Source organism: Saimiri boliviensis, chromosome X (genome assembly GCF_048565385.1).
Source record: "Saimiri boliviensis isolate mSaiBol1 chromosome X, mSaiBol1.pri, whole genome shotgun sequence".
NCBI lineage: Eukaryota > Metazoa > Chordata > Mammalia > Primates > Cebidae > Saimiri > Saimiri boliviensis.
In genome coordinates, this window is record NC_133470.1 from 73,992,423 (window position 1) to 74,015,941 (window position 23,519).

Sequence of the window (23,519 nt, forward strand, 5' to 3'; positions counted from 1 at the left end):
ATCATGTGGTTTTTGTCTTTGCTTCTGTTTATGTGGTGAATTACGTTTATAGACTTGCATATCTTTATTTCTGCCATCATTTCATTGTTTATCTAGTCAACATTGAAGAGCAAGTTGTTCAGTTTCCATGAAGCTGTGTGGTTCTGATTTAGTTTTTGAATTCTGAATTCTAACTTGATTGCACTGTGGTCTGAGATACTGTTTGTTATGATTTCCGTTCTTTTGCATTTGCTGAGGAGTGATTTACTTCTAATTATGTGGTCATTTTCATAAGTTTAATATGATACTGAGAAAAATGTACATTCTGTGGATTTGGGGTGGAGAGTTCTGTAAATGTCTATTAACTTTGCTTGGTCCAGGTCTGAGTTCAAGTCCTGGATATGCTTGTTAATTTTCTGTCTGGTTGATCTGTCTAATATTGACAATGGGGTGTTAAGTCTCTTTGTAAGTCACTAAGAACTTTCCTTATGTATCTGAGTGCTCCTGTATTGGGTGTGTATATATATATAGGATCATTAACTCTTCTTGTTGCATTGATCCTTTTACCATTATGTAATGTCCTTCTTTGTCTCTTTGATCTTTGTGGCTTTAAAGTCTATTTTATCAGAGATGAGAATTGCAACTCCTGCTTTTTTTTTGCTCTCCATTTGCTTGGTAAATCTTCCTCCATCCCTTTATTTTGAGCCTCTGTGCATCCTTGCATGTGAGATGGGTTTCCTGGATACAGCACACTGATGGGTTTTGGCTTTTTATCCAATTTGCCAGTCTGTGTCTTTTGATTAGGGCATTTAGTCTATTTACATTTAGGGTTAATATTGTTATGTGTGAATTTGATACTGCCATTTTAGTGCTAGCTGGCTGTTTTGCCTGTTAGTTGATGCAGTTTCTTCACTGTGTTGATGCTCTTTACAATTTGGCATGTTTTTGGAGTGGCTGGTACTGGTTGTTCCTTTCTATGTTTAGTGCCTCTTTTAGGAGCTCTTGTAAAGCAGGCCTGGTAGTGACAAAATCTCTGAGTACTTGCTTGTTCGCAAAGGATTTTATTTTTTCTTCACTTATGTAGCTTAGTTTGGCTGGATATGAAATTCTGGGTTGAAAGTTCTTTTCTTTAAGGATGTTGAATATTGGCCCCCACTCTCTTCTGTCTTGTAGGGTTCTTGCTGAGAGATCTGCTGTGAGTCTGATGGGCTTCCCTTTGTGGGTAATCCGACCTTTCTCTCTGGCTGCCCTTAGCATTTTCTCCTTCATTTCAACCCTGGTGAATCTGGCGATTTTGTACCTTGGGGTTGCTCTTCGTGAGGAATATCTTTGTGGGGTTCTCTGTATTTCCTGGACTTGAATATTGGCCTGCCTTGCTAGGTTGGAGAAGTTTTTTCCTGGATGATGTCTTGAAGAGTATTTTCCAGCTTGGATTCATCCTCTCCGTCACATTCAGGTACACTTATCAAACGTAGATTAGGACTTTTCACATAGTCCCACATTTCTTGGAGACTTTGTTCATTCGTTTTTACCCTTTTATTCTCTAATCATGCCTTCTCGTTTTATTTCATTGAGTTGATCTTCGACCTCTGACATTCTTTCTTCTGCTTGGTCAATTTGGTTGTTGACACTTGTGCATGCTTCGTGAAGTTCTCATGTTGTGTTTTTCAGCTCCATCAATTCACTTATATTCCTTTCTAAGTTGTCCATTCTTATTAGCATTTCATCAAATATTTTTTCAAGGTTCTTAGTTTCTTTGCATTGGGTTAAAACACGTTTTTTTAGAGCACAGAAGTTTCTTACTAACCACCTTCTGAAGTCTGATTCTGTCATTTCATCACTCTCATTCTCCATCCAACCTGTTCCCTTGCTGGTGATGAGTTGTGATCCCTTGTAGGAGGAGAGGTGTCCTGGTTTCGGGTGTTTTCATCCTTTTTGTGCTGGTTTCTTCCCATCTTTATGGATTTATCTACCTGTTGTCTTTGTAGTTGCTGACTTTCAGATTGGGTCTCTGAGTGGACATTCTGTTTGTTGATAATGAAGTTATTTCTGTTTCTTAGTTTTCCTTCTAACAGTCTGGCCCCTCTGCTGTAGGTCTGCTGAGGTCCACTCCAGGCCCTGCTTGCCTGGGGATCACCTGCAGCAGCTGCAGAACAGTAAGAGTTGCTACCAGTTTCTTCTTCTGCTATCTTTGTCCCAGAAGGATACCTGCCAAATGTCAGTCTGATCTCTCCTTTATTAGGTGACTCTTTGGATATACAGGGGTCAGGGAGCTGCTTGAGGAGACAGTCTGTCCTTTATAGGAGCTCAAGTGCTGAGCTGTGAGGTCCGTTGTTCATTCAGAGCTGCTGGGCAGGTACATTTAGGTCTGTTACAGCAGAACTCATAAACTGCTTTTTGTTTCCAGGTGCTCTGTCTCAGGGAGTTAGGGCTTTATTTATGAGTTTCCATTGTGCTGCTGTCTTTTTTTTTTTTTTTTTTTTCCAGGACTGCCCTGCCCAGCAAGGAGGCAGCCTACTCACTGTCTGCCTGCAGAGGCTTTGCTGGGCTGCTGTGGGCTCCGCACAGCTGCCATGTGAACTTCCCTGCAGTCCTGTTTATATGGGTGTAGTTAGAACTGCCTCGGCAATGGTGGCCCACCTCTGTATTGGTGGACTCTCTCTGTAATGGCAGGTTGCTTTGGCAATGGCAGGCAGCCTCAGCAATGGTGGGTTGCCTTGGCAATGGTAGGCTGCCTCAGCAATGGCGGACTACCTCCGTAGTGGTGGAGTGCCTCAGTAATGGCAGATGCCCCTCCCTCACAGAGCTGGACCCTCCCGGGTTCAGCTGGGCTTGCTGTGAAACTCTCAATCCGGAGAGTTTCTGATTACTGTTCTTTTGTGGGGGTGGGGCCAGCCGAGCCTGATCACCTGGCTCCCTGCCTCAGAGCCATTTTTTTTTCTTTTTTAGTTGAACAGTCGACTCTATCCCAGGTGTTCCAGTTGCCAGTTGAAAAGGTGCAGGGATCTGTGTGATTTCCCATGCGGTGACTCACTGTGCCGGCTTAAACAGTGGGGCTAGGATTTGTAGCACTTTTTTGCCCAAGAATCTTCTGGCCTGGCTCCCTGTTCAGTCCCCTCTTTAATCAGATGAATGGGTGCCTTCCCGGGGCTCCAATCGCCAACCAAAAGGGCACCCAGACCAGTGTAATTTATACAGAGAAATGCTGGCTGGGGTGCCGACAAAGCAGCTGCATGGGGCAAAGCAGCCACGCCGATCAAAAGAACCACGCTGGCCAAAACAGCCATGCTGGCAACCCGTGGGGCTCCTCCACCTGGGAATCTCCTGGTCCATGGGCAATAAAAATGCAGCATCCACTCACCCTCTGCATTTTCACTGGGAGCTGCACATTTGAGCTGTTCCTAAACGGCCATCTTGGATCTTCCCCCAGGAAAATCTTTAAAGGAACGGTTTGTAATTGATACCAGCCATTTGAAACATTCTTTATAACTTGGCTAAAACAATAAAAAGTAGAACTATCTCATAAAAATAACATATACTTTTTGTAATAACTAATCAATAACACTTGTTCTAAAAATAGACATATATATATATAAAAGGACTAACTTAAATTGCTTCTGATTCTGTTTTTAAAAATTCATTACAGATATTTTCAGACCCTTTTCTTAAATAACAAAGCAAATAAGCAATTCTTCATTTGTGTACCCTTGGCAACATTTTTTTCCTCTTGAGACAGTGCCAGGGGTCAATTCCAGACATAATACTTTGGCAAGTACATCTTTATCAGCTAATGTAGACACACAAAAAATTGATATAAAAACCCAGTGTTCTTACAAAATAAATAGACAACTAAGCTTAATGCTTTTCTTATTTACCAAGATGTTTACCTCCTCACAAATGACAGTTACTTGAATGGCCAATTGTATGATGACATAATGTGCTTTGAGTCATAATGAAATAGTTTTTTCAAGTTTATATAGGTATGATTTAAAAATTAAAATTGCATTTGTTTAAGGTGTACAACATAATATTCTCATGTACTTATATAATGTGAAATGATTGATATAAGATTTAAATGCAGGCCTAAGATGATAAAGAAATAACAAGTTGCTGTTCTTTGCAATAATGTTATTCACTGTTTATTTGCTACAGTCATGTTTGATAACCTTATCTGGTTTATTTCAGCCACTTTGTTTGTGTTTACACAGAGACTCTCGTGCATATATCAGCCTCAAAATGCGCTCCAGATCTGCTGGAAAAGCACAGCCCTAACAGAGAAGAAAATTAAAAAAATTCAACTAGCTGGCATATTTGTTACTTTATGGAACATATATTTATTCTTTGCTTTTTCAAACTATCTAGGTGTCCTGCAATTGAAAGAAGATACCATTGAAAGTTTGCTGGCTGCAGCTTGTCTTCTGCAGCTGACTCAGGTCATTGATGTTTGCTCCAATTTTCTCATAAAGCAGCTCCATCCTTCAAACTGCTTAGGGATTCGATCATTTGGAGATGCCCAAGGCTGTACAGAGCTTCTGAATGTGGCACATAAGTACACTATGGTAAAATCAATTGCTTCAAATTAACTTGCAGTAATAATATGTTAATGTAATAAAATTAATAAGCAATATAAATTTATATAACTTGTAGATGACTTTCACGTTTTATATATTCTATAATTATTATCTATTTGCCTAGTTGGGCTACACCCAAGTAAGCTTTTCCTTTTTGGAACTATGAATCTTTAATTAAATCCCCAAACTTGATGAAACAAAAACACTCCCAAAAAATAAATTGTATAACTGTATCTTTCAAGTAGAATCTATAGTATTAAGAAAATGTTAATTCCCTGATGTTTTTGCACAAATTGAATTTTACTTTATAAAACTAATAAATTATGATTTATGAAGAAAGTAAAGTGTCATTAACTAAGGAAAAATGCTTATACTAATGGGTAAATAATTGGATGAGCTTAAAAACTAGCAAAATAAGTATGCCAGATAATTTTATTGAATATACTTTTTTATGTCATAGTAGCAAATTGGTTATTATTTTGGTTAAAAATAACTTACAGTTCAATTCTTTAATACAACTAACAAAATCCCTTTGAATTTCATTAACAAATTAAACACAAATGTTCACATGTGGTAATTATTAAAAAGTTGCATATAAGAAGATAGTCTTTATTCAGTCAGGTGACGATAAAATGAAATAGATGATAGGGAGGCAAGAAAAACTGGACAGAAGATATTAAATAAGCCTTACAATAGATGCTCATACTTCCCTGATGCAGGGAAAAAATAATTTTTTTTAATCTCTGAAGAAGGGAAGGACACAAGAGATGGATCTTTTTGTGAAACCCAGTCAAAATATAAATATTTCAAACAAAGGAAATTGCTTCAGTTATTTAATATTAAAAAACAAAAAGCAATTGCATAAAAGAACAATAGAAAGTCACACATCGAAATGGTGAATAAAAGTAGCATGTTTTAGAATAGAGATGAATATAGTAAGTATTTTTCTGGAGTTTTATACATAAGGTAATTTTTTAATTTCTAAAATTTGAATTTTTTAAAAACTTCTTATCAAATCTTTCTCCCTCCTACTTCCCATGCTAGGTCCATTGCTCAAAATTCGAAGTTTGAAACATATTTTTAAAACAATATTATTATGTGGAGAATCATATTAAAATGGACTGATAATTTAAAATCTATCATTTAGTTACACAATTTATGTTCCTGTGTCCTAAATACAGATGCCATATAACCTAAAGGAACAGCAGTTATGAAGGTCCAAGGTTTATTCTATCACAAAAAATAAACATGAAAAATTCCTATTAAATTACTTAAATTGTTTAACTAAGTATTAGCAGTTTCCTGTTTAGTATTACATGCTTGCAAGCAAAATACATTCTGAAAACTAGCTTGAATTATTTTTGTTGCTCAGAATGAACTTGTCTTCCTTTTCCCATTATGTGACCGAAACAGAGTGCTAAAGCAGCATGTGCATAAAAATGCAATATTGTTATCTCTCTTAATCTCTCTTCTTTAGTTATGTTAGCATCTATTGTGAATTCAATAAAATATATAAAGGTCTTGCTATAACAATGTTTTGGCAGTACTGTATTGATAGTATAATAATGCAAATAATTTTAATGTCTAAGAATAATATTAAACAATTTAGAGATTCAATTGTAATCATGTGCATTGTTAGACTGAATAAAGTAGATTGCCTTTCCGAATGTGAATGGGCTTCATGCAGAAATACCATCACAGACACACTCAGAATGCTATTTGGCAAAATGTCTGGGCACCCCATTCCCCAGTCAAGTTGACACATAAAATTAACCATTTAAATCATATAGATAGTTGTCTGCATCAGTTAAGCAATTAGAAAATATGTGATAGTCATTTGGTAAATTTCGAAACAATATAAGTGTAGATTTTTATAAAATGAATAGTTAATCTAAGGCACAAAAGAAGACTCCCTTGTAATGTACATAGAATAAAGTGTTTACCTTGAAATTAGGAGCAAAATAATTCCCAAATAAAACAATTTAAAATTAGTCTTTAAGTGAAACAAATTATTTCTATACAGTACTGTATACTGCAATGAAATATATAGGTACTTTCAAAATACACTTATTTTTTATTTAGACTTATCTACTATATTGCCCAGCAATTTTCAATAATGTAATTATGCAGTAATTCTGAAGTCATAACAAATTATATCAGAAAATCTAGTTTCTGACCATATCTAAATATGACCACCATATGAACCATTTTTAATCACTTCTTAACTTTGCCAAATGCATAATCAAATATGACAGTCTTTACTACGATGTGCGTTGGCCATTAAATAGGTCTTACACATTGAGATAGCATCTGTCTTTCTCCTTCTCCTCCTCTCGCTCTCTCTCTATATATGTATATATTTAATTTATATATAAATATATTTTTATGTGATATATATTTATATAAATATATAAATATATAAATTTATATAAATATATATATTTAAATATGTGTGATTTATATATAATACATATATATGATATATTTTTATATATCATATATATGTATATATGTAAATCATAAATATATTAAATATATAAATATAAATATAAATTTTTATATTATGTAATATATTTATATATTATATATTTATGTGTATTTATATATTTCCCTCTCTCTTCCTTTTCCTTTTTTCTATATCATATATATATGTATTTATATATAAATCACATATATATTTATATATATATTTTATATATATATATTTATTTTAATGGATAGTGTTTAGAAAGGAGAAGGAGATATTCAGTTGTCCATAATAATAATGCAGTTTCAGAGTTTATATACAATATCGGTAGTATATAACATTAAGTTTTATGGTTCTATATTTGTCTAAACTCTTTCCCAAAAATAATATCACTTATGAAAAGCAATTTCAATATCAAACAAAATGTAGTAGGCATGATTTCAGAGGCTTATGTTTGAATCCAAACTTTGCCACTTACCCCATAGGGAATCAGACAACTCATATGACGTGCTTTTTTATCAGACTAATTCTACTTTCTCACAATATCACACTGGTGATGACTTAATGCTTGTGAAAGAAATCAGTAAAGTATCAATTGCTGTACAAGTGTAATGTATTAATAGTGGTACTACTATCACTGTTATTTGAGTAAGTGGGAGGGATTTCACCCAGAGACATCTGCTACAGCAACAACAGCAGTTCTCTCTCAATTGTTTGCCTTAATCACAAAGGGTTATTTGTCTAAATAGGCCAGTTTGAAACTTACAGCATCAGAGCTTTCTGATGGGTCTATCAACACTGATGATTGCTGTATGGATAACTTTCCTATTTGGTTGATTCACTTCCACAATTACTAAACTAAAAGTAAAGCTGAGGGGGTGATTTGATTTATTTAGAGACCCCAATTATTCAGAAACTATCTTAAACTGTTCCTAGAATATCTGTTTACTGTGCAACATAAATTTCAAGTAGGTATGTTTATCTTCATTTTAGCAATGTATTTTATTTCATTTAAAACTTGAGATCTTCACTATGAGAAATTTTAAAAATGGTTATTCTGTTGTCAAAGAAAGAACATTTAATATTTATAAATTAGAAAAAAAGATGGTGTTTTGATTTAAAAAATGAAACATATTTGAAATTTTATATTTGACAAAATACAACACAATGACAGAAGGAATAATTGAGATATAATATATAAATTTCACACACATCCTCACTCTTTTTAAAGAAATCAGTTTATAGGAATCCGTTTTAGATTGTCCTGAACCCATACATTGTTACCAATTGCAAAAGAATAATTTTCTCTTGGTCAATTGAAGATCATACTTTTTCATAAAGGAAAGAGTTTTTCATCATTTTTTTTCTTATCTCCAAGGAATTGAGTCTGTTGCTCCCTCACATACATAGCCAGCGTTAACTCTCATAGGCTTTCAAGATAGGTGCCACCTTAAAAACGTTCAAGCTATGGCCGGGCGCGGTGGCTCAAGCCTGTAATCCCAGCACTTTGGGAGGCCGAGGCGGGTGGATCACGAGGTCGAGAGATCGAGACCATCTTGGTCAACATGGTGAAACCCCGTCTCTACTAAAAATACAAAAAAACTAGCTGGGCGTGGTGGCGCGTACCTGTAATCCCAGCTACTTAGGAGGCTGAGGCAGGAGAATTGCCTGAGCCCAGGAGGCGGAGGTTGCAGTGAGCCGAGATTGCGCCATTGCACTCCAGCCTGGGTAACAAGAGCGAAACTCTGTCTCAAAAAAATAAAACAAACAAAAAACGTTCAAGCTTTTCCTTATGGCTCTTGGCTAAAGATGAACTAGACAGTCAATTCTGAAATCATGAGCTGCTGTTGTCACATACAGCAGCTAGGAGCAAAAAGTGCTGCTTTTGGCCCCAACACTCTGCCTATGTGGGCTGTGAAGCAGTTAAAGCTTCCCTTGTGTGTTCTATAAATAATTCCCAGTGGAGGCATTTGGCCTCTCAGCTTCAGAAGGCTCCATGTTTTCCATGTCACGGGCAGCGACAGCACCTATATTTTATAAATGGATACATCTGTGTCTGGCATTTTCTGAAGTTTAACAACATGAAATGCTTTGATATGCTTATTTCGTTAAGAAATTTCTAAAGTGCAAAGTTTTAGTCAATGACCTTTCTTTTCTAGGAACACTTCATTGAGGTAATAAAAAACCAAGAATTCCTCCTGCTTCCAGCTAATGAAATTTCAAAACTTCTGTGCAGTGATGACATTAATGTGCCTGATGAAGAGACCATTTTTCATGCTCTAATGCAGTGGGTGGGGCACGATGTACAGAATAGGCAAGGAGAACTGGGGATGCTGCTTTCTTACATCAGACTGCCATTACTCCCACCACAGGTATGGAAAAACACCCAGGTAATTGAAAATATAGTTCTGAACTATCACTAGGCATTAATCTATTTCTTATTTGCCTAATTTTATTCCTGATAAATCTGAATGTACAAGATTTGTTTCACAAAAGGACATATTCAGCCATCAGTTAGAGGCATAAATAAAAGAGAAAAAAAACATGGCTAAAAAAAGCTACAGTTAAATCATAAACATCAGAATACTCATTAGTTTTGGTTTCACCATATAATATTTGTAAAAAGCTGAGAAAATGACTAACTCCTTTTTTTTTTTTTTTAACCTGCACAGCTTCTAACCAAAATGTTAATAATTAGTACAATAGCCTTAAAGCTGAGAAAATGACTAGGCTAACTCCGTTTTTTTTACCTGCACAGCTTCTAGTAAAAATGTTAATAATTAGTACAATAGCCTTCCACAGGAGAGTCTAGGAGTCAGATCCTGAATAATGCCTATTAATATTATCTGCTATGATCAAAAGAACGCTATCATACATTCAATGCACTACAGCATAATTATAAAGGCATCTTCACCATATATGTTGAACTGAAGGATTATAGCAAAGATGATTCTAAAAACAAACACCTTTGGATAAGACCCAGGGTTAACTCACCTCATAGTGAATTTTGTAATGCAGTCCCATTGCATAATTTCACTGTTGGTAATAACCACAATTTTTTCTCTGTATAAAATTGATCAATAAAATTTATAATATATATGGATATATTGCAAATATGCATGTAATATCTATTGAATTTGTGGTTATAGGTTCAGACATCATCCAAATTAAAAACAGTGACCTTGCATAGATTTAGTGGATCAATAGTTTCAAAAATATTAACATGAATCTGCTTTTATAACAAAGTTACTAATTAAATGTTAATATTGAAAGATAGATTGTTAATCTGCCAATGATTTTTCCACATTTTTTAAAACGTCTGGCTGTTAATTAAATTCCATAGAACTATATGCATACTCTTAAGAATCTCTACATATGCAGGGAAAGAACATCCATTAGCCTTCTGGTTATAGCAAATTTAGCCAAAGAGCAAGGCAATAGTAACACCAAAAACAGAAATGTTAAATATATGTATATAGTTTTAGATCCAAGGTTCTAAATTTTTGTATTGATAGATGATCTTTAGAAACTATAGAAATTTTACATTTGGGTGAATGTGTACATTTATGTGTATTATTCTCAAGAAAGACTGTTTATGAGATTATCAAAGACTGCCTTTCAAAATGTTCCTGCGCCTGTGAGCTTGTTAAAAACACAATTTCTCATGCCCCACTACAGACCGAGTGAACCAGTTTCAGGGAAACGGTGAGGAATCTGTGTATCAGCAATTTCTCCAGGTGATTTTAGGCATAGAAAATTGAGATGCACTGGTGTAAGAAATCAGAAGCTGTTATCTTTACAAAGCCTTAAGTCCATAAGACACTTTCAGCAGAGAGAACGTCTTAGTTTGAACTTTTCTTACTTTATTGGAATGGAAGGAAATTTCTTGCCCAAATGCACAATTAGTACCATGGTAGCCCACCTCTGAGTATGTCTTAGACCTAGAATATGGACTGTGTGAAGTTTTTCTGATGATGGTAGTGATAGGCAATGTCATGCAAATATAGGCTTTCCAAAATAATTTAAAAAGCAACCTTACAAATATTTTAGAAATGAAATATATAAAAAATTATGGTGATGAATCTCCAAAGAGTATTTTTGGGAAAAAGTGCATAGCCTAGTTTTTAGACCTAGTTCTGAAAGCATACACATTGAGCAATGCCTGGGATCTCATGAGGCATGTCAAAATAAAGATCCATCAGCTATTACAGGTGGATTGAGAACAGAACTGGAATTAACTCATGGAGAGCAGGAAAATTCAGAGAAGATTAATGTAATAAGATTACCTCTTCTATTCCAGCAACATGCTCACTATTCCTCTCAATGTCCCATGATACTGTAGACCCAAAACTCTAAGGGAAGCAAACTAAGATGACTCTTGACAACATTCTGAAATATACTCTTGACTTCTCTCCAACTCATCTCATGAAAAATATTTTACTTCACTTTTATCAGTGTTAAATAAGGTCATTGTTGGCCAGGTAATGATAGTTAAAAAGAATTCATCATCTATTTTTGTTAATATGCTGGCTAGTTACTAAGTTGTGTACCTCAACCCAGTTAAAAAACACCTGCTTTCAGCATACTCTAGAGAAGTGATCAGATGATAAAGGTACCATCCACCATGTCTGTTATTATTTTAACTGAGCATGTTGGCATGGCCACCACTACCAACACAACTACCCTAAATCCACCAGAAAGATTGCTACTTGTGTTAGCTGCATGCAGTAGACTAGGAGATTCCTACTTGTGCAGACACAGCCATTCTCTTTGGCTGCTTTCAGCAATAATTTCTATGAGTGCTTTTTGACTTTTGCTCCTTTAGATTATATGTGTACATATTCAAAAGATGAATAATGTGCCAATTAAATAGATTTGCAAAGATCATTAGCTACTACCAGCAGATTTTTAGTTATTTTACATGGTAAGTAAAAATAAAAATCTTACTAAACAACCCAAAACATTAAATAATCAAACTTCTACGTTTTAGTTAGCTCAAGGTTTCTCTACCTCGACCTCTCAGGCTCAAGCAATCAAACCACTTCAGCCTACAAGTAGCTGGGATTACAGGCACAGGCAACCACATCTGACTAATTTTTGTATTTTTTTAAAGAGACAAGGTTTCACCATGTTTCCCAGGCTGGTCTCAAACTCCTGAGCTCCAGCATCCTACACACCTCGGCCTCCCAAAGTGCTGGAATTACAGGTGTGCACAACTGTGCCGAGCCTCCAAAGTTATATAAGCACAAATACCTTCTTTCTAATGGTGAACTCTCCATTCATATGTCATATATCACTACTTTTCAGTTACTGGCAGATCTTGAAACCAGTTCCATGTTTACTGGTGATCTTGAGTGTCAGAAGCTCCTGATGGAAGCTATGAAGTATCATCTTTTACCTGAAAGAAGATCCATGATGCAAAGCCCTCGGACAAAGCCTAGAAAATCAACTGTGGGGGCACTTTATGCTGTAGGAGGCATGGATGCTATGAAAGGTAAAAATAACTTACAGTATCTTCATTCAAAAAAAGGTACATTCTCAATAGCCTCCAAATTATAAGGGTGATATTAAAGCCATATTAAATGAGTGCACCTACAGCTAATTTTCATAAATAGGGTGCTTTATACGATTTTGTGACCTCATTTTCATACCTTATGAGACATAACCTTTCAATTAGTGTTGAATTCTTAATAGGCACTTTTACTTTACAGAAGCAACACATTGCCATATTAGATCTTTTCAAGGAAAATGTGCTTAACGTTTGTGAACCCAAAAGAATGTGAGACAGGTCTCAATTAATTTATAAAGTTTATTTTGCTAAGGTTAAGGATTCACCCATTCTTAACCCCAGGGGTTCAGGGCACAGCTTGGTTTTGTACATTTTAGGGAGATCAGAGATCAATCAATGTGTATAAGATGTACGTTGGTTCTGTTCAGAAACATGAGACAACTCAAAGTTGGGGGGCTTCTAGGTCATAAGTAGATAAGAGACAAGTAGTTGCATTCTTTTGAGTATCTGATTAGCTTTTCACTGAATACACAATTTACACTTGAGGGAGGTACAGAAATAGTCACTTATGCTTTAGTCTGGCTTAGAGAATCTGTATTTTTTTTCATAAACAGTAAAGCTGAGGAAGCTATCAGATATGCATTTGTCTCAGGTGAACAGAGGGATGACATTGAGTTCTGTCTTTCCCTTGTCTTGCACCTTCAAAAATAAGCTATCAATTTACATTTCCAGGGTGAAACTCAATGTAACTGTTACAGGGTAAGGATCTGGAGGCCCACAAGGAATTTCCTTGTGGGCAAATTATGAAGGAGATGTGTAGCTTTTTCTAAAAAATACTCTGTTACTTGTCTTATTTGGGAATAAAAAGGGAGGAAAGGTATGCCTGACACAGTCCTCAGCTTGACTTTTTATTTTGGCTTAGTGATTTGGGGGTCCTGAGACTTATTTTCCTTTCACATGTTTACCACAAAGGAAAGAGACTGTAACTGTCAAAAAGTCTGGCTGCTGGCCATTTGTAGAAAGAAGCCATAATAACAAGAGTGAGGTGTGTTAAAAAGAGAGCAAGATTTTCTTTTCCATGCTAGTAACGGGGTGAGTAGGTGGAATTCTTTCCAAAAATTTCTATTCTTCCATTTGTAGAAGGCATGGGGAGATTTTAAAGAGAGGGTGTGGAATGCAAAGTACGCAGGGTGTCTAGGAAGTGTCAGGTGTTGTGACCCACTTCAATGGCTTGTCCTGAATTATTTATTGTTCCATCTGGTGAAAGGGATGGTGCCATCATAGCCAGAAGTGCCTGGTCTGTAATAGCATCCAGCCCCTGAAGCTTCTAAGGAAATATATGATCAGGTAAGCGAATATGGTGTGTATTTATCAAGCATCTAGGTAAATAAATGTGCATAAGGCATGGGAGCATAGAATGGGATTAGAAAGGAGTGGAGGAAAGGAAACATTCCAAGGATATGAAGTTTACCTTGGAGTTACATCTTGATACATCTTCCCAAAACTGTGAGGTGGTGGGAAATGAGGAAAGGAAAGGGGATAGAAATAAATCATTTTAAAATGTGGTTTGAAGTGGTACTGAAATCATATTATTTTCTTTGATGTATGTAACTGAAAACTGGACGACTATATATAGTAACTATGCTTATTAATCATAAGCCCATAAAACAAGAGACTGCAAATGCGATTATTTGCAAATTTGTAGGGTTACTTCAAGAACTAATGTTCTTCCGAAAATAACAAATAACAACGTTTTTTGTATTTTGTAACAATAATGTCACAAGATAGGTTTTATAAGACAATGAAATCCTAGAATTAATTTCTAGTCTGGCAACTTGAGGTTTTATTGCATTTTGTTGAATAAAATGAATATTAATAGCATATTAGAAGGTTTCTTGTTTGATATTTAAATTAGAAGAGTACTAAATAAAAAAGCAAGTGCAGTTATCTTTCATTTCTGACTTTGCAGAAAGACTAATTTGCATTGTAAGAAAATGGAAAATTTTGTGTTTGGTTTTTGTGTTTTTTATTTTTGGTATTTTTTCAGGATAATCTTGGTTAAATTATTGTTACAATAAAGAAATGTGTTACAACAAATGGTTATAAGTATCTATAACCCCTTATCAGTTTCTAAAATTTGGTGAAAAATGAACCTATAATTTCCGGACTCTATTACCAGAGTGTGGTATGGAAGTAAATGAGGGTATGAGAGACACTTTGAGTTCCTTGTATATGTAGATACTATAAAAGGCTCATGGGATGTTGCAGACCATTAGAAGAATAGTAAAACCTTCCATTTTTGATTACTTAATCTTTGATTGGCATTTTGCAAACATTGTTTCAAATCCTCACAATATTGTTACGATAATGTTACCCCTATCCATCACAAGGACAGTCAAGAAAGGCAGGAGATGAAATTTTTTATTCAAATACAATGTTCCTTTTCTCTTTCTTTCTTTTTCTTTTCTTTCTTTTTTTTTTTTTAAACGGAGTTGCAGTGGCGTGATCTCAGCTCACTGCCACCTCCACCTTCCAGGTTCAAGCGATTCTCCTGCCTCAGCCACGCAAGTAGCTGGGACTACAGGCACGTGCCACCATGCCCAGCTAATTTTTATATTTTTTAGTAGAGGTGGGGTTTCACCATATTGGACAGGCTGGTCGCAAACTCCTGACCTCATGATCCGCCTAGCCCAGCCACGATATTCCTTTTTCTACACTGCCACTATTATAGACAAAGGAACAACAACACAACTCTTTGGGGGTTTTTGAATATATTGGAAAACCATGGTAAACACATAGTAACAAAAAAAAGGAAAAAGAGGAAAAGAAAGAAAGAAAACCTAAGAAGTATAACAAAAACATTAAATGAGTAGCATTTATCTGTATAAAGCAGTATTACATTGAAAATGTACTACTTTACATGCTTTCAAAGAAGTATAAACAATAATTTCTATACGTGTACCGTTTCTTACAGTGTGTTGTTCCAGTTTTTTAAAAAATGTTTTTGACTACATGTTGAGTACAGTATACACTGTTTGGGTGATGGGTGCACTAAATTCTCTGAAATTACCACTAAAGAACTTATCCATGTAATCTAAAACTGCCTATACCCTCAACACTATTGACATTTTAAGAATTTAAAAATTTAACTTCGATATTTTAATGTTTAGGAAATACAGTGCTTCCTCAGTCTCTAATTTCCTCTCTCTGATTTATATAAGAAACTCCGAATTGCTGTTAAATATAGATATCACACAAATGGCTAGGGCTAACTATACTTTCTACAATGTATTTGAAAGAATCATCAGAAAGTTCTAAATATTATTACAGAGTCAAATTGTTAAATGGTCAATTAGTAAACTTTGGATGTCTTGTACATACATGGTATTTTGTAATTTTTTATTTATTTAAAAAATAAATTCTGAATAAAGAGTATGGCAGGAAACAAAGTAAAGGCTAATATTGTCACTTTTAGAACATTTGTAAAGTAAATGGAGGAAATCATTACATTGGATATACTCACTACTGCAGGAGCTACAGTGTTCTCAGCAACACTGATAAGTTTGAAGGGTTTTTTCACTCTTGAATAGATTATAAACAAAGATTGGATAAGAGCTTAGAAATGAATTGAGAAACAGTATGTCATATATTCTGGGGCAAAAAGTTATACGGAAAAATTTTAAAGGAAAAGATAGTAAAAAAATGAATTTATATTTTTCCACCTATTATAGAGCTGCCATAATAAAGCAGCTAGGAAACTTAATTTCAATTAGTTGAAGGATTTGTGGGGATGGACAAAGGGGCTGGCAAAGTCTTCAGAATTCAATATGTAGAACTAGTAGTCATAAATGCTCATGTTGCAGTCAAAAGTTATGGAATCATTTTCTCTTCTATATTGAATCTAATGCCTTGAAAAGTTTAGCCAGGCACGAATCACACATATACATCTCTCAGTGTAATTCTTCCATATACAGCTGATTAATGTAGATTTGCACAATTTTCTAATTATCTCAGCATTTATATTTTCATAATCATAACAATGAATGCAGACTAGCTTTTATTTCCTAATCTAAATTGGGTCTTTGGTAAATTCCACTAATATAAAGAGAAATAAAAGTTAAAATTAGAAGAAGAAGATAAGAATACGGATTTAGGAATACTGGGATGAAGAAATGGAAAGAAGTGGAAAGCATTCAGAGAAAATTGACTGGTTAAACATAAAATAAAGTAGTTATGATTTTGTACTTATTTCAGTTTTATATTATCATTGAAAGATATTTAGTGTAGAAAAGATATTTTGATAGGTGTTATAATTTGGCCTCTTAGCAGTAAATATAGTCAGTAAAGCAATTACTAACCTATAAATCATCATTCAGTCACATCCATGTTATCAGTAAAAGAGACAGTAATTAAAGAGAAAGAGTAAATAAGTACCTGTGTATTTGCAAGTTTGTATGAGAAAATCCAAAATCCTGGAACACATACTTACAGTGTACTAGTCACCGGAATATATTTAAACTTAAAGGAAGGAAGCACTGTTTCCACTAATTCAATCTAATCAAGGAGCAGCTATATATTTAATATACTCTGCTTACATTTTGACAGGATATGACCCCATACCATTGCCCTAAAACTGCCAGTGTGTATGTTTCAAATGTTAACTATGTCTTCATTATAACTAATATATTGCATTTTCTTCACAAATATCCCAATAAGGAAACAACTGGAAAGTGTTTTTGCTTATTACTGTGGTTGACTTTGTGTAATTGGGATGAAGTTTATTAAACCTGCCACAAACTGTAGTAGATACACTATACACGTAAATAATAATTCTATCATTTTCACCCTGGTTATTATTCAGAAGTTTCCTAGTTGTACAAAATTAATTTTTCCTAAAAAATAGCAACAGCTATTATGAATGAATGGTAAGAAACATTGCCTACTGAAGTGACAATTTATTATGACAGTAGTGATAATTTGTCAATAGTGACAGTATACTGTGACAGTAAATTTTGTATATTAGTAATTAAACAGAAAATAAAATGTTATGAACACTTAAAGAAAGTAATACCTTATAATTTCATATTCTCAACACTAATATTTTGTGCTACTGAAGTGGGTTCATTGCCTGGGGTAACACCTGAGGTTTGTTGTCTCATGACCATGGAAATCAAAGACATGGAGACACAAAGAGTGAGATTTAGAGCAAACATTTGATAGGCAAAAGAAAGAGAATAGTTCTCTGCTACAGATAGGTGTCCTGGAAAAATGGGTTTCTAGATCTCTGATGAAATGCAGGGTGGGTTATAGATAAGCTGGTGAGGAGGTGGTGTCTGATCTACACAGGGTGCAAAAGACTGGTTAGGAACATGTGTGCCATTTGCATAGGGCATGAATCTCTTGCTGCCTCCATACCAATAGTTGATTATGCAGGTGGGTTCTCTGCCTATGCTTGGCATGTTGGCCATTTCTTTCTTACTGTACACATGGTAACAAAAAAAGGGAAGATGGAGCCTACATGTTGAAAATGCCTGACCCAAAGGTAGCCCTTTTCTATGGTCACACCTGCCGGCATTCCTCTGGGCAGGCTTCCAGCTTGCTTATCTATGTCTGTAGCTCAATTTTTCAGGCTGCTCTTTGTTAGAAAATCAATTATTTGGGGCTCTGCTTTTTGTTAGAAAGGCGATTCCACCAAGGACTTGTTTGCCCTCACTATCTGCCTAAATAATTTCTTTCTACCTCTTGTATCATCATGGAACATTGTGTGAATCAACACCAAATGCCCATTTAACATTTATAAAATGGTATTTATTTATTTATTCATTTATTTATTTATGAGACAGTGTCTCACTCTATCACCCAGGCTGGAGTACAGTGGCACAATCTTGGCTCACTGCAGCCTCCAGCTCCTGGGCTGAAGTGATCCTCCCACATCAGCCTCCCAAGCACCTGGGACTACAGGTGGACACTGCCACACCCAGCTAAAGGTTCATTTAAAAAGAATTTTTATCCCTGGCCCTTTCACTTTCATTACATGTCTTTTAAATAAAACACACACACACACACACACACACACACACACACACACACACACACACAAAACAGAAAAATTTAAAAAGCATAAATATATTGGTCATATGTAATTAAATCTTTAACAGATGTGCAAACATTCTATAATAGAATCCTAGGTATTTTGTTGTAAATTATGTCACTTGACACTTGTGTTGCTACTACCAGTAGAATGGTAGAGTGAAAGCCAGCATTATAAGGATATAATCCAAACATATTAAATAAAACATTTTATTATGACTCTTCCATTTGGATCCAGAAGTAGTAAAAGATTATACTTTGCCTTATCTCCCAGGTTGTAGAATCACCTGGGCTACTTACTTAGTTTGAATTGTAATCACTGATACTGTACTGTAAGTTATGGGTTCATAATTATAATGTGAATGATACCAATTCAAAATTTTAATAAAAGTGGATTTTACCATTGTTCAATATCCCTGTGACAGGTACTACTACAATTGAAAAATATGACCTCAGGACCAACAGTTGGCTACATATTGGCACCATGAGTGGCCGTAGGCTTCAATTTGGAGTTGCAGTTATTGATAATAAGCTCTATGTAGTGGGAGGAAGAGATGGTTTAAAAACTTTGAATACAGTTGAATGTTTTAATCCAGTTGGCAAAATCTGGACTGTGATGCCTCCCATGTCAACACATCGGCACGGCTTAGGTAAGAGTTTAAGGTTATGTATTTTTTAAGAATGTCAAAAATTACATCTAGCTGCACGTTATTGGAATTTAGCCAAACCCTTAGTGAAAATGTCTCCAAAATGCTAAAAAACTTAAGGAAATGATAAAAGCCTGTGGAACTTCTGTTGTTGCAGGTTACTCCTGATTCCCTTCCACCAGTATTTCAAAGGGGTTTCATTCTAAAAAGGATAACAACTTTTCAAAGGGATTTATTGTTAAATAATCTACAACTACAGCAAGGAGTTTTCTCCTAAGCTCAATTTAGGGAGGAAAGTAGTTGATGACTGAGGGGGATAGTGTTTCTAGTTTGATGAATGATGTGTCCACAGTGGAGAACTTTGATTCTCCTGAATATTTGTCAGGATACCTCTTTCTTTATACTAGGTTCCATATGTTTGCAGTATCATAAGAGTTAGCTGAACAATAGAAAAATTTACTTTTTTAAAAAATTGACTTTTACAGAGCTAAAAATCGGCAGATCCAGAACAAGTATTGTTTGACCCAATTACTCTGACAAATTTACTCTACCAAATAATACATTATACAATTATTGAGTTCAGTTATGTCAGGGTAGTTCCTAGTCATAGCTTAGAATGGTCTTACAGAGAAATCAGAGCAAACTTATTTTTCAGTATAATTGATATTAGTAAATAGGTAGGGGAGGTGATGATGATATACCACTGAGAGGTTGATAGGGATAGTGAAGGTGGGGAAAAAAACAATTATGTGAATTATCAAAGCAGATGCGAAGCAGAAATGGGCTATTCATAATATCTGACAGAACAAATTTCTAACTAAACATTAAAAACGCCTTTCTAGTAAGTTAGCCCACAGGAATCTTTTTATCCCTGTATTAAATATCAGAGGTTATAAAGACCTACCACAGTCAGACTGCAATTCTAAGGTTTATCTAGGAATCAATATCATATTGTATCTACATGTTACATTCAACAAACAATATTGAAGTTTTGCAAGAAAAATCCAGCTTTTAAATTACATATCTAGAAATGGTGCATTCTACTACCGCTTTTGACTTCAGTGTTACAACAATAGTTCCCTTCTATGATATGGTAACTGAAACTATACGTTAAAAAAGTTAGAAAACCATATTTAGCTTTACAACAGAGTCATACTTTGCATACAACTATTCATATGAATGCAAAATCGTTTAATAGGCAAAACAAAAAAAAATAAATAGTTAATTGCTTGCAAAATGAAACAGTATCCATTGTGTGTGGCATACCTAGGTGAACCCACAAATTCTTTTAATTCTTTAGGTGTAGCCACGCTTGAAGGACCAATGTATGCTGTAGGTGGTCATGATGGATGGAGCTATTTAAATACTGTAGAAAGATGGGACCCTGAGGGACGACAGTGGAATTACGTGGCCAGTATGTCAACTCCTAGAAGCACAGTTGGTGTTGTTGCATTAAACCACAAGTGAGTAAGTTGAAACGCAGATGCTCATTGCTTCCAGGTCATATAGTACAGAACTTTAGTGACATGATCCATCAATCAATTAGCATTCCAAATAAACTGGATATACTTGTTATCAATAATAAAAGGTCTTCATTAGAACTCTCCATTAGGACTGAAAATACTTGTCTAAAATAAACACTTGATTAAATATTTTCTATGCCCTTGCTAATCAAGGTGTGGTCCTGGGACCAGCAGCATCCACCTTTCCTGAGATGTATTTAAAAATGCTGAATCCTAGCCCTCCCCCAGATGTCCTGAATCAGAATCTTAATTTTAACAGAATCATCAGGTGACTTCTGTGCACATTAAATTTGAGAAAACCTTTGTAGGCAAGCCAGTTCTAATTTTACCCTCAAAAAGTTACTACTTTTTTACATTACGATTTATTTTTATCAAAACTTTAGTCTGTCTATGGTTATAATAAGGTGATTCTTTTATTTTTTTCAAAAAGCCCTCTCCTGAGTGTTCAGGGTTCCTAAATATAGAATCCTACCTAGTCTCACCCTTCCTGAATATTTACCTCTTCCTGTCACTTGCCTAACACATCCAAAATATTATATTAAAACATGATATTGTTAGAAGTTTCTAAGAGCTTGAATTGTTACCAGGTATTTTGTGCTTTCTGACAAGGGAACTTTGAAGACAATGACCAGAGTATAAGAGGGTCATGAATCATGCTGAGTTTCAGACAATAGGCTGGGTCAATTACCAGAGACAGCCTTGTGTTTATATTGACTACGCATGAAGCCAATACATTATTATAGATATGGTCTCAGTCAAAATGTCAACATATTGTTTTTAGAACCTTGCACAGAAATAAATAGGAAATGTCCATAAATAAGAGGAGATTCAGTTTAAGGTACTCCTAAATCTATCTGTGGCCTGACCTGAATAATGTCAGGTAATTCAGTTATATAATCTCCTGCCTAATACAGAACAGGATGAAAACATGAAATTTGACCCATTTAATTTTGTTTTTCTGAGTTGCTGCTGTTTACAACTCAGCATGAAGGGAAGTTATAGGAATATGGATTAATAAAAATAAATGTCTGCCTTCTTTATTAATGTATTATAATTTTAAAATTATATTAAAATACTACTTATCAAAAGAATGGCATTTTAAAGTGTATGGGAGAAATGTCATAGCCAATATCACTTCCTAGGGAAAAAATATAGTTTCTAGGTTCTATCTTTTTTCCTTAATTGTTTATTAAGTTAGTATCTTCTAAGTGATAATTGTTACTGCAAATATAAAATCATACATAAAAACAACAGATTCCACTCCTAGGCAGTTGAACCCTGCTAAAATTGTAAAGTTGTTGGAGTTGGTCTTTGGAACTATCCTACCAATCCCTTTGATGTTTCCCTCTTTTATCTGTGCCTCATATCCCATGGAATCTTTTATTCAATTATTTTAAAGTGACTGTGACAAAGATAGTGAAAAAGAAAGGTTTAGGTTGGGATAGATTTTAACAGGTACACTCAGGTAATGATCTATTCACAAACTTCTGCTATTGACTGCAAAATAGTATAGGAGTAGAATATAGAGTCTGACCCTCCAGAAACTTGAAAAGCTTTGTGCAAAGTTCTATCACTCTCATTCTATGTATGTATTTTGTGTGTTTGTGTGTGTGTATATATACACACACATACATGTACATACACACAGATCTGTCTTTTTATCTAGATTATATGCTATTGGTGGACGTGATGGAAGTTCCTGCCTCAAATCAATGGAATACTTTGACCCACACACTAACAAGTGGAGTTTGTGTGCTCCAATGTCCAAAAGACGTGGAGGTGTGGGAGTTGCCACATACAATGGATTCTTATATGTTGTAGGGGGTCATGATGCCCCAGCTTCTAACCATTGCTCCAGGCTTTCTGACTGTGTGGAACGGTAAGTTTTTTTCTGTTTCTTTATGTGTGCAATTATTTGGTTATTTATTTTTTTAGAAATAAGAAAGATTTTTAAGCAACCAGAAAGTTTTCTTCCAATAAATGCTAATCCTTTTAGTGGATTTGTCTTCTGTAAAATTGTACACTTTCTCTTAGGCTGATTTTTAAAAATATTTCATATGCATTTCAGATTCAGCATAAAAAATGTAAAAAAATACACATCTTATTGTTAGTCACACTATAAAGTAATAAGACAAAGTGGTAAACAAATACATTTTATGCCAAGCTATATCACTCAACCAATTAAGGAGACTCAAATCAAAATAAATTTACTGAGATTGGGGAAAAATGACACATAGGAGCCAGAAGTAACCTGCAGCTCCCACTCGTATAGACAGAGAAGTGTGTGGATACCCATATCGTGAACTTCTGCTCTATGAACTACCATAGGAAAGCCAAGAGAATCCACTGACAGGCAAGGAATTGTGAGCCTGCTTGCTTTCTCAGCTGGGAGGCTCATGGCCTAGGGCAGGTTCTCAGCCCTGTTCACTGGCTGTCTTGAAATAAACTAGGTTCCTTTGAGGCGAGCACAGTGGGAGTGTGTCCAGCCTTTCTGGCTGCAGGCTGCATGGGAACTGGGGGAGACCTGTGGCTACCAGCTTTCCTGGTGGCCTATGTGACAAAGCAGAGACAGCTGTAATCCCCCTGGAAGCATAACTCCATTGGCCTGAAAACCACACCCCATCTCCCACAGCAGCTGCGGCAAGCCCCACCCAAAGAGAGTCTGAGCTTAGACATGCCTAACCCTGCCCCCACCTGATGGTCTTTCTCTTCATAGTCTGGTAGCCAAACACA

General features: G+C 35.3%; 1 protein-coding gene across 2 annotated transcripts in view; it reads left to right on the top strand.

Annotated features, from left to right (window-relative positions):
• KLHL4 (kelch like family member 4) overlaps window positions 1-23,519 on the top strand; it is a 166,743-nt gene that overhangs the window by 112,292 nt on the left and 30,932 nt on the right. For both annotated transcript variants that reach the window (XM_010349357.3, XM_003938700.3), the window contains exons 4-9: window positions 4,342-4,538; window positions 9,177-9,389; window positions 12,325-12,511; window positions 19,042-19,266; window positions 20,564-20,726; window positions 22,453-22,665. In XM_010349357.3, the coding sequence (XP_010347659.1) occupies window positions 4,342-4,538; window positions 9,177-9,389; window positions 12,325-12,511; window positions 19,042-19,266; window positions 20,564-20,726; window positions 22,453-22,665 (1,198 nt within the window). The remainder of the gene's footprint in view (window positions 1-4,341; window positions 4,539-9,176; window positions 9,390-12,324; window positions 12,512-19,041; window positions 19,267-20,563; window positions 20,727-22,452; window positions 22,666-23,519) is intronic.